At 36.3% G+C, this 14,626-nt stretch overlaps 1 protein-coding gene across 6 annotated transcripts in view; it reads right to left on the reverse strand.

The window, feature by feature from the left end:
• Positions 1–14,626, reverse strand: part of MAGI2 (membrane associated guanylate kinase, WW and PDZ domain containing 2) — a 1,340,829-nt gene that overhangs the window by 456,908 nt on the left and 869,295 nt on the right. For all 6 annotated transcript variants that reach the window (XM_078442525.2, XM_078442526.2, XM_078442524.2 and 3 more), the window contains exon 6: positions 5,273–5,352. In XM_078442525.2, coding sequence (XP_078298651.1) covers positions 5,273–5,352 — 80 coding nt within the window. The remainder of the gene's footprint in view (positions 1–5,272; positions 5,353–14,626) is intronic.

Below are 14,626 nucleotides of genomic sequence, written 5' to 3' on the forward strand. Positions count from 1 at the left end.
AGACTCTTAACTATAGAGAATGAACTAAGGGTTTCTGGAGGGGAGGTGGGCAGGAGGATGGGTTAAGTGGATAATGGGTATTAAGGAGGTCACTTGTGATGAATATTGGGTGTTGTATGTAACTGATGAATCACTAAATTTTACACCCGGAACTAATATTACACTGTATGTTAACTGGAATTTAAATAAAAAACTTGAAAAAGAAAAAAAAAGAAATGACCTAAAACAAATTAATGTTTTCTATTATTTTAGGAGGCAACCTCCTTCTCCTGAATAAAAAATTCACTTAATAAATATTACAACACATAGCTTATGCTGTCTTCATTCATGAGCATTTTGGACACCATTTTTTTAAAGATAGATTAATATCTCAAAACTTTACTTAATGCCGATGGAAATGCAGTTCTCACGTAGGTAACCAGGTGAAGATTATGTGATTTTTGTTTTATAGTAACATGACAAAACTCCTTTATAATTCATAGACATAGAATATAAGAACTAAGCCACCCAGTTTGTACAGCTGTGATTACAACTGTGGGAGCATTTAAAGCCATTCTAACAGAATGGAGAGGGACAAGCTCCAATCTATTGATATTAGGCTGGAATTAGGTAGGTGGATAATTTTAGCTTACATGGGTTGTCTATTTCCATCTCTCCAGGACACTAGAGTAACTGAAGGCTCTTAAGGTAGACCAACTATTCTGAATTCTTCCCCTTGTCTTCTATGAGGCTAATTCATTGGCTCAGAACACACCAGAAGGAAAAGAAAGGAGCAGTTACTGGGAGCCTGTGGTTCCATAAACACTGTCCCTCTTATATGTGTAACTAAATCAGCATGAAACAGATATCCTTCCCATTTTACAGGTAAAAAAGCCTAGGCTCTCAGAAATTAAGCATGTTGCCCAAGAACCCACAGATTTGTGTTTGGAATAGAGCCTTCCTAGACACCAAATTTCACATGATTTCCTCTCCTGAATGTGATAGTTTAATTACATTTCAGCTTTAAGAAAAGAATAGCCCTATAAGGTTTGAATCACTTTTGATATTTCCCCTAGTTCAGTGATTCATGGGGGATGTGTCACCACTGGGATGTCTGTGATTGGAAATGTCTCAGGAGAAACCCCTTGGTACTAATTCTGATGGCCAAGGACAAATATGATGATGTTTTATGTACACAGTTCACTGATCTTGCATCCTAATTATTTAATAGTTAACTGCTGTTTCTGTGGTCTTGTAAAAGACCATATTGGCTTGTTAAACTGCACCCTCCCAAATACTAATATTAGTATCCAGCAGTAGGTGGAGACTTTTTTCTGCTACGTAGACTGGTGCTAAAACTCTAAAAATGCGGAGTGATGACAAATGCACAGAATGGAGTGACTTCATTATTTTCAACTGTATTGTGAAAGACAGTATGCTTTCATGTTCAGTAGCAGCATTATTCAGTAGCAGCATTATCCTTCAAATAATAATCAAAACAATTGCTTTGGTGTCAATACAGTAAGTGATTGTACAGAGCAACCTATGTTTCCCTTTCCCCCTTGATAACAATAAGAAAACATTTCCTAGTTTTTTCGTTAGCCCAAGAACAATTTAAATCAGTTGATACCTCCCTTCCATCTTTCACTCAGCTTCTTCTTTTAATAGTTGACGAAGGAATTAACTTTACACACTGATGTAAACAAACCTAAAAATGCCAATGTGTACAGGTCCCTATCTACGTCCACATGTACATATGTACATTTCTAATAGTATGCATGCATATACAACATCATGGGATTTAATTTTGAGAGAGTAAAATGTTAATTATAATAATAATAAAGAATTTATGGTATGCAACCCAGTAAGGTGTGAAATGTTCACTTTAAAAATTACTGCACTAAAACTTGCTTCTAGGTAGATGGAGTGAGAAGCTTATAACCCATGAGAACACATAGAAAATCTATACAAAATGCAAAAACTAAACATTTTAAAGAGAAACAACAGGTCTAAGATTCCAAAGAGGAGAAAAGTGGAGAGGCGAGGGAAGATTTTGCAGCTGATTTTGATTCTGGGCTGTGGGAAGGCTCTAGACTTGGTCTAGGTAGAAGGCCAAGGCTGGAGGTTAGGGAAACGAGCAGAACATGGAGGAGTCCTGAGGGACTGGAGTGACAAAATATATTCTCGAGAGATTTTAAACACACAACCCATTATCCCATGATAACATCTGTCAGATTAAGATGCTTCAAGGTCTAGGGGCAAAAAGCTAAGCAAAAACTCCTGAAATGCACCACAGATTTTTGGCAGTCTTGCAATACTAAGAAGAAAAAATATTTTTATTTTTACTTTTTTTAAGTTTATTTATTGATACTGAGAGAGGGAGGGCCCAACACAGAGCTCAAACTCAAGGCATGAGATCATGACCTGAGCCAAAATCAAGAGTTGACACTTGAGCTACCCAGGCGCCCAACTGACCTACCCAGATACCTGAAAAACATTATTTTTAAAATACTGGAATTCAAGGGGCATCTGGGTGACACAGTCAGTTGAATGTCCGACTTTGGCTCAGGTCATGATCTCACAGCTGGTGGGTTTAAGCCCCACATCGGGCTCTGTGCTGACAGCTAGGAGTCTGGAGCTGCTTCAGATTCTGTCTCCCTCTCTCTCTGCCCCTCCTCCGCTCATGCTCAGTCTCTCTCTCTCTCAAAATAAATAAACATTAAAAAATATTTAAAAAATTGGAATTTAAGATCTGCCAAGAGGAAAGCCCCACACGAACACACTAGGTCTGGGTTTGTCTTGTGGATCAAATTCAGTCCGCCCTTATTTTCTGTATGCTCCATAAATGAGGAACAATTTATATACTTTTAAATGGCTGCAAAACAAAACAACAAGAGAAACGAATTTTGAAACTCAAATTCTGAAACTATAGGAAACTCAAATTCCCTGTTCACGAGAAAAGCTTTATCAGAATACATCCATGCCCTTTATTTATATATTGATTTTGCCTTTTTGCACAATGAGTAGTTACCAGACTGGATGACCTGCAAAGCCTAAAATACAGGCTACCTGACCCTTTACAGAAAATGCTTGCTGACCTGCAATAGGCTGTTTGTTGAAAACCCTGGGCAAACATCCTAAGAACAGGAACAAACCAGAGATAAATTGAGTCTTACCAAAACTCAACCCAACCTCCTACTGGCCCGACTCCAGACTGGATTAAGGAATCAGCCTCCACTCTATCTCACTGGCATAAGAAGGATAAATCTTTGCTGGAGAAAGATATTAGCATCTTGAGCCTCTATAATTTTTTAGATACATTTTACACACATTTCACCATTCAGAAAATGACTTTGTTTGGTCTGAGTGGAACCGTGATACGTGTAAGAAGCCTGACTTCAGTGGTGAGCGCAACAAAAATGCATTAACATCCAACATTGAAACATGCAATTTTAACCCATGTTTAAAAAAAAAGAAAGAAAAAGAAAACAGAAGTAACAGTATTACCTAAAAGCACTTTTCTTGGCAAGAAAACTTAAAATATGTGTCTGGAAAATACAGTATTCTAACTAAGTAGATGTTAATTACCATTGTAAACCATTCCAATAATATATGGAATAAAACCAGAAATTATTCATCTTATAGAGAATGAAAACAAATAGTAATTGACCAGTTATAAGTCATTGTGAACAACAAGACTGTATTCTAGGGCTTGGTTTTCAATGATATGTACTTTATAGACGCTGGCATCATATTTTAGGTATCTACCATCCTGAGAAGGCAGACAAGTGCAGATGTGGGAAAAACTGGTAACACTGGAATACTATAATTATGCAATGTCTTTATGTCTACATCTCTCCCAGAAGTTTTAAATTTCATTTTAATAGCTTTTTCTAATGAAAAGAATAACTCAAAGGAACGAGAGAGCTGAGAAGTTCAATATGTCATAGAAGTGCAAATCGTTAAACTCATTTTAGGACATACTAAGGCTTTACATCTGTGGCAAAAGTAAATAGTAACTTCCATATATAACAGATCAGGCCATTTTAATTTATAACCTATCACAATTTGCAGCACATGCCTTACTGGTGTCAATGAAATATACAACCTAATGGTGCTCGAAAATCCAGGGCACATGATAATTTTATGTGATTCAACCACCTGCAGTGGCACTATCACACAGAAGGCACACAGATATAGCTATGACTATAAAATATAACATAGACAGTGATTAAAAAGTGGATATTTATGCATCAAAATATGTACACACAAATTGTATACTGTAATTTTTAATTTAACTCAGTGTATAATTAGAAATGAACAATGCCAGCATAATATTACCTGAGAGTGCCAGAATTAACATTAAAAGGAAAGGACTTTTAGAATTAGAGAATTTTTAAAAGGTGGACTTTTTAAAAACTTTTTTGAAAGTTTAAATTCTCCTCATCACTTTCTCCACCTTTAAGAACTCCTCAATGATAGATGCATCTGAACAGGGCTCTGATAGCTTGATGAGATAAAGGCTTGATTGTGGTCAAATAATAAATCATCAGGAGAGTATGCTATTTATCATTTTAGCTAAACTTGAAGTGTTCTTTTAGCATTAAACTCGATATCTTTAAAAATTATAAGTATTATCTATAACAGACTTCATCTAAATAATTTACTAATTTCAAAACAAGGGTTACACTCATGTAATCCTCAAGATTGTTTAAAAGCATTCTTCACATACATGAGAACAGTCAATTTCTAAGCAAGTTAATATTATTACATTGCAAACTAGAAAATACTAAGGATAACCCAGGACATTCATGCAATTGGCTATTTTATTTAAATGTTTGATTAAAAGAAAGTAGCCATGTGTATGTATAGATCGTAATAACTAGCAGAATAACTAGCCTCTGAACACAAAAATCCATATCATTTATAGTTCCACAATAGTGTTTCTCTATACATCATGTTTGATTCCAGTGAAAAGATCAGAGTCCTCAGAGAGACATACTGCAAACAAAAAGTCCTTAGAAGGTGGTGGAAAGTCAGGCCAGGAGTCAAAGAGAACCAACAGAGATGACAGAGATGTGATATCCGGCACAGTCTCCTCAGAGAGAAAAAGGAAAACCACATGGCACTGTTGAAATGCCGCGTCAATTCTCTCTCCTATCTGAGCATTAAATGTTACATCTTTAAAATTGGTTCAACTAGATTATTGCTTCTTTAGATGAGACCCTCCTTTAAGAAACACAAACATTCTCAAAGTGCAACGCCGAAACATCATAAAAACTTAATAACCTACCATTTTCTTTGCACTCTTCTGGAGGTTTAGCCTTTTTCGCAAGTCGTGGATCCAGCCATGATGTTGTCTTTGTGTTATGGCTGAAAAGAAAAGAGATCACTCTGAACAGACACATACTGAAAGGAATCAAGTTTATTCCTTAAAAAAAAGGTGGGGGTGTTAGTCCAACAAAATTGCAATCGATACACTTAATTTGCTTACTGGTTCTAAGTAGCCCTGAAGGAGGTGTAAGAGTAATTGTGCAAGGCAGCTGTAAATTTGGCAACCTCAGCTCCCTGTCCTCAAAGCAGCTATTTTTATTAAAATCAACTAGAATGTTGCCAAGTTAACCTCATTGAAAATGCAGAACTCATCCAGAGCAAAAGGAATTTATTACAAATACAGGATTCTCCAGTTGGAAGAGCACAGTTCGCAGGCTCTGATACTGTTTCCTCACTTTTGCAAAATAATTATTTTCATCCTAAACCTGCCCTTTTCATAAATAGTTGTTTTGTTACTCCTTAACTACCAAGCTGGCAGAGGCAGTATAAAAGTGATGAAAATTACAGCATGTTCTTGGGATGCCTACATTTTCTCAAAAAGTGATTAATAGCAATTGCATTAACCCATATTTAGCTGTCTTCCGTCTAAATACTTCCAACCCAGCTAGGAAGGTAGAGGATAAAAATGTCTGTATTCTAACATTTCTGGAATGGAATTTCTGGTAATTAATGGTCATTTTAATGACATTTTTGTTTTGAAAAAAGAAAGTTTTCTGGGAAGTCTTCTGTCAGAAATTTTAAAAACAGAGACGTTTTTAGAGCAATGTTTCTTAAAGAGGTCCTACAATCACCTGCATTGGAATCACCTGGTGATTAACAATACCTATTCTGCGTCTTCATAGAACTACCAAATCAGAATCTTATTGGCAAGTGCTCCAGGTGATTTTTATGCATATTAAAATTTGAGAACACCTGAAAAGCTCAAAACTGCTCTTTGGAGCTAAAATCTTGACTGGGTACAGCTGTCTCAAGTGATCTCATCTACCAATGGATGGATTATCAAGGATGTGACATTTGTGAGGGCTTCAGAAAAAGAATGAACAAAGTCACAGGTGTGGAAAGTTTGAGGTTTATACAAGGAAGAGTCAAAGGGCCAAAAAATGTAACGTGAAAGAGAAAAGTAAAAAATCCTTTAGAAATAGAAATTAAAGCTGGATAATAGGAATATTTGAACACAACTGTAAGAAAGTCAGGTGATAACGATGAAAACCAAATAATAGCTTCACATATATTTTCTCTCTCTTCATTGAAATTTAACCATGTTTCTCATTGTGTCAGAGCCATAAGTGTTAGCTAGATAACCAGATGAACAAATCTCCACTTAAAGCAAAGGTCAGAAAATTCTCCCAAGCAGTTTACTTAATAGCAAACTTCTAGAGCCCAGGTGTCTATCTCATGAAGATAATTTCAAGGCAGGGAGGAAGAAAAGGAGGAGGCAAGCTGGGCAGTGGGGAAGCAAGTCCAAGGTGTTTCTGCATATAGTGGTTTTTTGGACAAACATCCTGTCTATGTACAGAGCCATCGTCTGATTTGAAAACTGAGACATTAAGATCCTTGGGTCATCAGGTCTCTGTTCTTGAAGAAGATTCCCTTTTATTTCTGACTTTCATGTGTAGTAAAGAGAAAATACTCTCTCTCACTTTCTTCACATTTAGGAACTCCACCATGATTGATGCCTCTAAACAGGGCTCTAATAATTTGATCAGATAAAGGCTGTGAATTTGGTCAAATTATAAATCATCAGGAGAGTGTGCTAGCTTCTGTTTTCTCCCAGTTTGACCTTTGTAAAGTCTGACGGTGCTTTATTATAGAGTGTCAGAAGCAACTAAAGTATTGTAGACACTTTTATCTCATTCTGGTCCTCATTTATAGTCATGTCAATATCATCTAGTCTTTTCCTCTGAACTAAAGACACACATGGAAGGATATTATGATTACCCCAAATATGATAATGGACTGAGTTCAGTGTTTGCTGCTCCCATTTTGAAAAAGACAAATTCACTTTAAAAAATATTCTTATAGAGACGCCTTCAATTCAGTGTGTGTGTGTGTGTGTGTGTGTGTGTGTGTGCGCGTGTGTACGCACGCGCATGCATAATGTGTAAGGTTTGCTCATGTTTGTGTGTTTATGTGTTAGGGAGAAATATTGGGAAGTGGGCAAGGAAAATAAATTTCCCTTCTTTTTCCACACATTTGCTTCTTCGAAATCCTTCCTCCATTATGGATAAAAGTCATTTATTTCTAAGTGTGTAAGACAAATTCACGAAAGCAAACCCGTCTATGGTGAAGTATTAAGGAGCCATTACTAAGCCATTACAGGAAGTCAAATTACCATTTCTATATCACACCACCATCGGTCTCAAATACTGGCTAATTTTGTAGAAAACTGTGAGTTTCCTAGCTTTCCTGAGTTTCTGCAAAGCATTTCATTACAGGATGATTTCTTCGAGGTTGCACTAGCATTAATGGTTATCACTTTAATACATTTTGGCAGATGGAGTCTCTTATAGTTAACGGCATTTTTAGCTGATCGTCTGAAGTGATTCTGAAAGAAATGTGGGTAGCAGTCTTAAACATCACATGAAGATACAGTGCAGTGTTTTTCAATACTGACTCTCCCCAGCCTTGTAATTTGCGTGCTTCTTCAAGATGCCTTACAAAGGGGATATTTTTAATGCATTTGGGAGACAACAGAACAAGTGGCTTTTCTACTTCCCTTAAATTATATATTTTTAACCTCAACAATTACCTTTGAAGATAGGATTAAACATTGGACGGGAAACAGTGTACTAAATGGGATCACTGAGGGACTTTTCACAATCTACATACCACGTTTCCTCAAGTTTGAGGATATGATTTCCTTTTACTTCCACTGCTAAAGTAGATTCAAACAGGACATCAGTTTTCTGTGTCTATCAAATTGTGTGGAACACAAATGACAAGACGGTAAGAGGCTAATCTTATATAATCTTATATTCTGATACTAGTTTCTTTAACAGAGACACATACACACATATATGCTGCATTTGTAAAGAACTTTTTTTTCCCCTAGCTGGGGAATGGAACAAATATTTTCTAGGAATGTTGAATCATAATATCCTACTACTGTATATATTTTTATGGATATAGTTAATGTAATGATCATGAAAATTGAGAGATTAAGTGAATGCAAGTCAGTAGCTACTCAAGTTCAATCAATGCCATATTAAAAAAATCTGGATAAAAACCTTAATAAATGGTTTACCCAAACTTTTCCCTGATGTTAAACTATATAATAAATCTATCTGGAGGAGTGGAACAAGCCAGAAGTGGAATTTCATTCAACTCCGTAATTCTAGTTTAAATTTGTAACAGAATGGTCTTGAAGATGTGATAGGCTGACTTATAATGAATTAGAGATTTCTGTATTTTTTTTGTAAGTTTAACCTTTGACAAACTGACAAAAGCAGCAGGTTAAATAATAACATCTTATCTTCCTGGGGAAACATTCTTCTCACACAGAAAATGCTTCACCTCGACAGCAAAAGCCACTGACATTATGGTGCATACACCTTGCAAAGTTATTATCGTGTAACATTTCCTGATTGTCTACTTGGTCAGGGACTGTACTAGAACTTTCATACTCATTACCTCATTTAATGCTAATGAGCCTTTTTGGCTACAGATTTTTAACTCCATTTTTATAGGCAGAGAAACAAAAGTTCAGAGAAGGTAAGCAACTTGCCCAAGGTTATGAAGCTAGTATGTGAAACCAAAAGAGGTAGCATTAAACCCAGATATATCTGATTCCCAAGTCCAAGTTCCTTTTTCTTTAAGTTTAGTTATTTATTTATTAAAAATTTTTAAATGTTTATTTAATTTTGAGAGAGAGAGCAAGTGAAGGAGGGTCTGAGAGAGAGGGAGACACAGAATCTGAAGCAGGCTCCAGGCTCTGAGCTGTGAGCAAGAGCCCGATGCAGGGCTCGAACTCACAAGCCATGAGATCATAACCTGAGCCAAAGTTGGGTGCTTAACTGACTGAGCCACCCAGGTGCCCCTATTTATTTTTGAGAGAAAGAGTGAGTTTGAGCAGGGGAGGGGCAGAGAGACAGGGAGAGAGAGAATTCCAAGCAGGCTCTACACTATAAGCGCCGAGCCCCATGTGGGGATCAATCTCACAAATTGTGAGATTGTGATCTGAGCTGAAATCAAGAGTCAGATGCTTAATTGACTGAGCAACATAGATGTCCCCCCGAGTCCAAGTTTCTTATGCTCTGAAACCAGAGGCATACTAAACCTAACATTTTGCTTTTTACACTGAATTGCTTTATCTCACTCCCTTGGAGAATAGTCAAAGATCTTTTTTTCTCAGAGCCTTTGCCAATAGTTTGGAAGTGGAGACATTTATCTCCTGTTTGAGGATAGTAATCATGACCTCAGAACCTTTGTGTTGAATGCCTTGTACTTAGTAGGTATTATATTAAATTGCAGGTGCCTAGAGATGAAAGAGAGAACTTGTGACTGAGGAGGCACAGATAATATCACTGAAAACATTTTTTTCCTTATAAACTTGAATTTTCCATTCAGATCACTTTCAAGTCAAATGTTCTCCATTCAAATATGAATATTTTTCCAGGGGGAACTAAGCTGGTGCCATAGTAAGAAGACCCTAGGCTTGTCTATCCCTCAAACGCAACTAGATAACTATCAAATAATCCTAAATACCTCAGAAATCAACCTGAATATTTTCCCTAAAGTCTTAAAATTCCTGATTTATATAATCTACATATAAATATTAGGTATTGGAAGCTATACTAAAGAATTAGGTTAACAAAACTGCTATCAAATGGGTGGAGTGTTTTCATATAGATCATGCCACACTCTGTCGTCCATTCCATTCTTTCATTGTATTTTCCCAGACTATAAGCCCTTATCAGTTTCTTATTATACATTAAGTGGATCCTTAAGGGTGATCCAATCTGAACGTGTCTGTAAGACATATCCTCCTTCTATTCATCTTCTTTCTGTTTCCTTTTCCACTCCTGTGTCCTACTTTTATATTGCCACCTAGATCAAAATAATGTTTTCTTTCTCTCTCTCTCTTTCTTTCTTTCTTTCTCTCCTTTCTTTCTTTCTCTCTCCTTTCTTTTTCTTTCTCTCTCTCTCTCCTTTATTTTCTTTCTTTCTTTCTTCTTTCTTTCTCTTTTCTTTCTTTCTCTCTCTTCTTTCTTTCTTTCTTTCTTTCTTTCTTTCTTTCTCTGTTTCTTTCTTCTTTTTTATAAAGAGCACAAGAGAGAGTATGCTCAAGACAGCACAAGTGCAGAAGGGGCAGAGGAAAAGAGAGAATCTCACACAGGCTCCACAATCAGCACAGAGCCTGACGCAGTGCTTGTTCTCACCATTGTCAGATCATGATCTCAGCCAAAATCAAGACCCAGAAGCTCAACTGACTGACCCACCCAGGTGCCTCTAAAATAATGTTTTCAATACTGCACAGATGTTAGATGATGTTTCACTAACTGAAATTTTATTAGTGGAATAAAAAACTTCTATTATCAAACATACTCCTTTGTTGCATTTTCTCTAAAAATATTAACAGACTTAAAACAGTTACAAAACACTGAATTTAAAAAAAACCTCCTACAGGGGTGCCTCGGTGGCTCAGTCAATTAAGCATGTGATTCTTGGTTTTGGCTCTAGTCATGATCTCATGGTTTGTGGGACTGAGCCCCAAGTGGGACTCTGCCCTGAGCTCAGAGCCTGCTTAGTATTCTCTCTCTCACTTTCTCTCTGCCCCTCCCCCACTCATTCCTTCTCCCTCTCTTTCACTCAAAATAAGTAAATAAACATCAAAAATTTTTTTAAAAAATAAGTAAAAATTCCTCTTACAAAGCCAATTCTGAATCATAGCCTTTAACTGAATCATAACTTTAACTTTACATAGTCAAAATGTATTTTCACCTGGGGAATACTGTATCAGAAGAATAATCAGAGATTGAAGTGAATGATATTTGACTGCATGAAGCATAATGTTTTGAACAAGGTTTAAACAAGGTCCAGGTAAATATTTTATTGTCTATTGGACAGTTCAAAATGTGTTTGGATGTTAAAGTTTCAATAACAGGTGTCATACAGGTTCAGAGACAATAATCACAGAGATTACTGACTACATTTTACATAATTTTAAAAATAAATGTTAGTTATTTTTTTTTAAGTAATCTTTACACCCAATGTGGGGCTCAAACTCATGATCCTGAGCCAATATGAAGAGTCACATGCTCCACCAGCTGAGCCAGCCATGCGCCTCTAAGTGTTAGTTCTTAAAAGTATATAAATTGATTACATTTTATATCATAGTCAATGAAATCCTCAGGATGGTGACATCATTTTCCAGAAGACTTTCTCCTTTATATCATATTTCCAAAAAGAAGATTACAGGGACTGATTGGATACATCTAATTGATACTGAACAGTAGGAGCTTTTTCATTCAAGGATCCATTTTTTCATAGTACTACTATTTTTCCTCTTTATACTTGGTAATTTACATACAAAGTTATTGTCAATGACCTCTATAATGGTTGTTTCTTAAATAATATTTTAAAATATCTTATTGATCATGTGAATGTGTGAGTTTGCCATCATATTATCTTTCATATGTTTAGAAAACATTTTTTTAAAATTTTTTTAACGTTTATTTATTTTTGAGACAGAGAGAGACAGAGCATGGATAGGGGAGGGTCAGAGCAAAAGGGAGACACAGAATCCAAAGCAAGCTCCAGGCTCTGATCTATCAGCACAGAGCCTGACACAGGGCTCGAACCCACAAACCATGAGATCATGACCTCAGCCGAAGTCGGACGCTTAACCGACTGAGCCACCCAGGCGCCCCTAGAAAACATTTTTGAGAGGTTTTATTATAAATACAGTTTTGGATATTGTGACTGTGAGCTGCATACAGTTTTGTTTAAAACATATTATTTTCTATCTGGGGATCGCACTGGAATCTTGTGTGGCACAAGAAAAAAGAATATGAAACAAAATCAATATCTCTACTATTTTGTAATACAAATTAGAGAGAGTAAGCACAGACCACATTTTGTGACTGGTGGGAATGTGCCGAGTTGAGGATGTGAAAGCTGGAGTTGCTGCACCCCCAAAAATTGATTTTGCTTTTCTTTCCAATAAGTTTCCCAAATATTCTCTCCACTATTTCATAAATAAAAGTTTTTAATTTGTTTGAAATGGCAATCAGTGATTTACTGAACACTTGAGGAGATACAGAAACATGAACACAGGAGGAAACAGATTATATGTGTGTCTTCCTGAGAATTGAAAAGCAAATTCATCCTGGACAGTGATTTAGGAAACCATGCGCAGCTATGACATTTTTCACAGATGTGATTTTCAGTTTCAAAAGCCTGCTTTTAAAAATCTATTATTTAAGATGACATAGCGTTCAGTGCCATTCAGGGAGATGGTAGTAAACAAATAGGTTCTTGTTGTCATTTTGTTTTTTGCCAAAGGAATAGCAGTCTCTTTTATGTCACTAACTAAACTGACTCCCAAACAAAGAAGGAATTTAATGGGATTCCCAAAGCATGTCAATACAGATTAACCCTATGGCGTCTCTGCTTTATGGAACATTTAGCCTCTGGAATGGCGAACTTCTGGCCAAGAAACCTATAAACAAATACTGTTTGTAATATGAAAGTTTACTTTAATTTCAGCCAATGTTTGTTTATATGGTAGAGGTAGTATGGGATAATGGCAATAGCTGTGCAAGGTGACAGGACTACACGACCATAAGCATGTTAATTTGTCCAGGGTGCCTCAGAATCTCTATGAAGTGGGGTGTATCAAATGCTCACAAGGTGGCTATGATATAATATATACAGGCACCATGGTGAAATGATTAAGAGCAAGGATGCTGGAGAAAGACTTGTGTCCACAAAAGTATGAATCTTGTGAGTTTTGCTGATGACTTGCATTCCCAGGGTTTATTATTATTATTTTTTAAGTTATTTATTTATTTATTTTGAGAGAGGGAGAGAGAGAGAGAGAGAGAGAGAGAGAGAGGGAGGTGGGGAGGGGCAAAGAGAGAGGGAGACAGAGAATCCCAAGCAGATTCTGCACTGTCAGTGCAGAGCCCAACGCGGGGCTTGAATTCACAAACTGTGAGATCATGACCTGAGCCGAAACGGAGAGTCTGATGCTTTAACCAACTGGACCACCCAGGGTCTCTCTATTCCCACGCCAAGCATATGGTATGTGTCCTACAAAGATGTGTTGGGTAAATGGAGTCAAAGCATCTTGGCTTTGTGAATTCTGGAATATGTGACCACAAACAAATTACTTACTTCTGCAAGCCTCAGTTTCCTAAAGTGAGAATTAAATGAGCACGGCGTAAATGCCTCATATATTAGCTATTACTGTTCGGGTAACCTGAACACAGCCTGAACAAAGCTGGCACTCAGTATGTGGTAACTATTGTTACTAATTTGAATTTACAATCAATATGCCGTCTATTTTAAAAGACATTATTAATGAGGGTGATATTATGAATTAAGGAAACTACTCGTTTTAAACAATATTATTCATTGCAGAGTCTTTTGAAAATTGCTCAACATAAGACATTATGAATACTTTTAAGCATGTTTAGAGGAGAGCATTCACTCACAGTTTAAAATTCCATTGCTTAAAAATGCTTTCTCACATTGAGGAGGGCACCTGTTGGGGTGAGCACTGGGTGTTGTATGGAAAGCAATTTGACAGTAAATTTCATATTAAAAATAAAAATAAATAAATAAATCAAAATGCTTTCTCAGATGTTAACTTTTTCTCATTAAATATCACTGTAAATAATAAAAGGAATCAGCGTTGATACATTCATCAAAGGAAGCAGTTCTGAAAAGTATGGGAAATATAGTTGACCCATGTGTTCAGTACCAAAAACAACAAAATAACTTCTCACCTTCTAAATGTAAAACTTGTTATGTATTGAGATATATAAAGTATTTTGTAATACTGCATAAATCAATAACTATTTTAAAATATTACTGTACAGAAGACCAAAAAAAATTACTCACTATCTTAATTCAAAACCCACAGTACATATATATATATATATATATATATATATACATATATATATATATATATATATATATATGTTTTTATTTATTTTTGAGACCGAGAGAGACAGAGCATGAGCAGGGGAAGGGCAGAGAGAGAGGGAGACACAGAATCCGAAGCAGGCTCCAGGCTCTGAGCTTTCAGTACAGAGCCCGACATGGGGCTCGAACTCACAGACTGTGAGATCATGACCTGAGCTGA

Source organism: Panthera onca, chromosome A2, assembly GCF_046562875.1.
Source record: "Panthera onca isolate mPanOnc1 chromosome A2, mPanOnc1 haplotype 2, whole genome shotgun sequence".
In the NCBI taxonomy this organism is placed as follows: Eukaryota; Metazoa; Chordata; class Mammalia; order Carnivora; family Felidae; genus Panthera; species Panthera onca.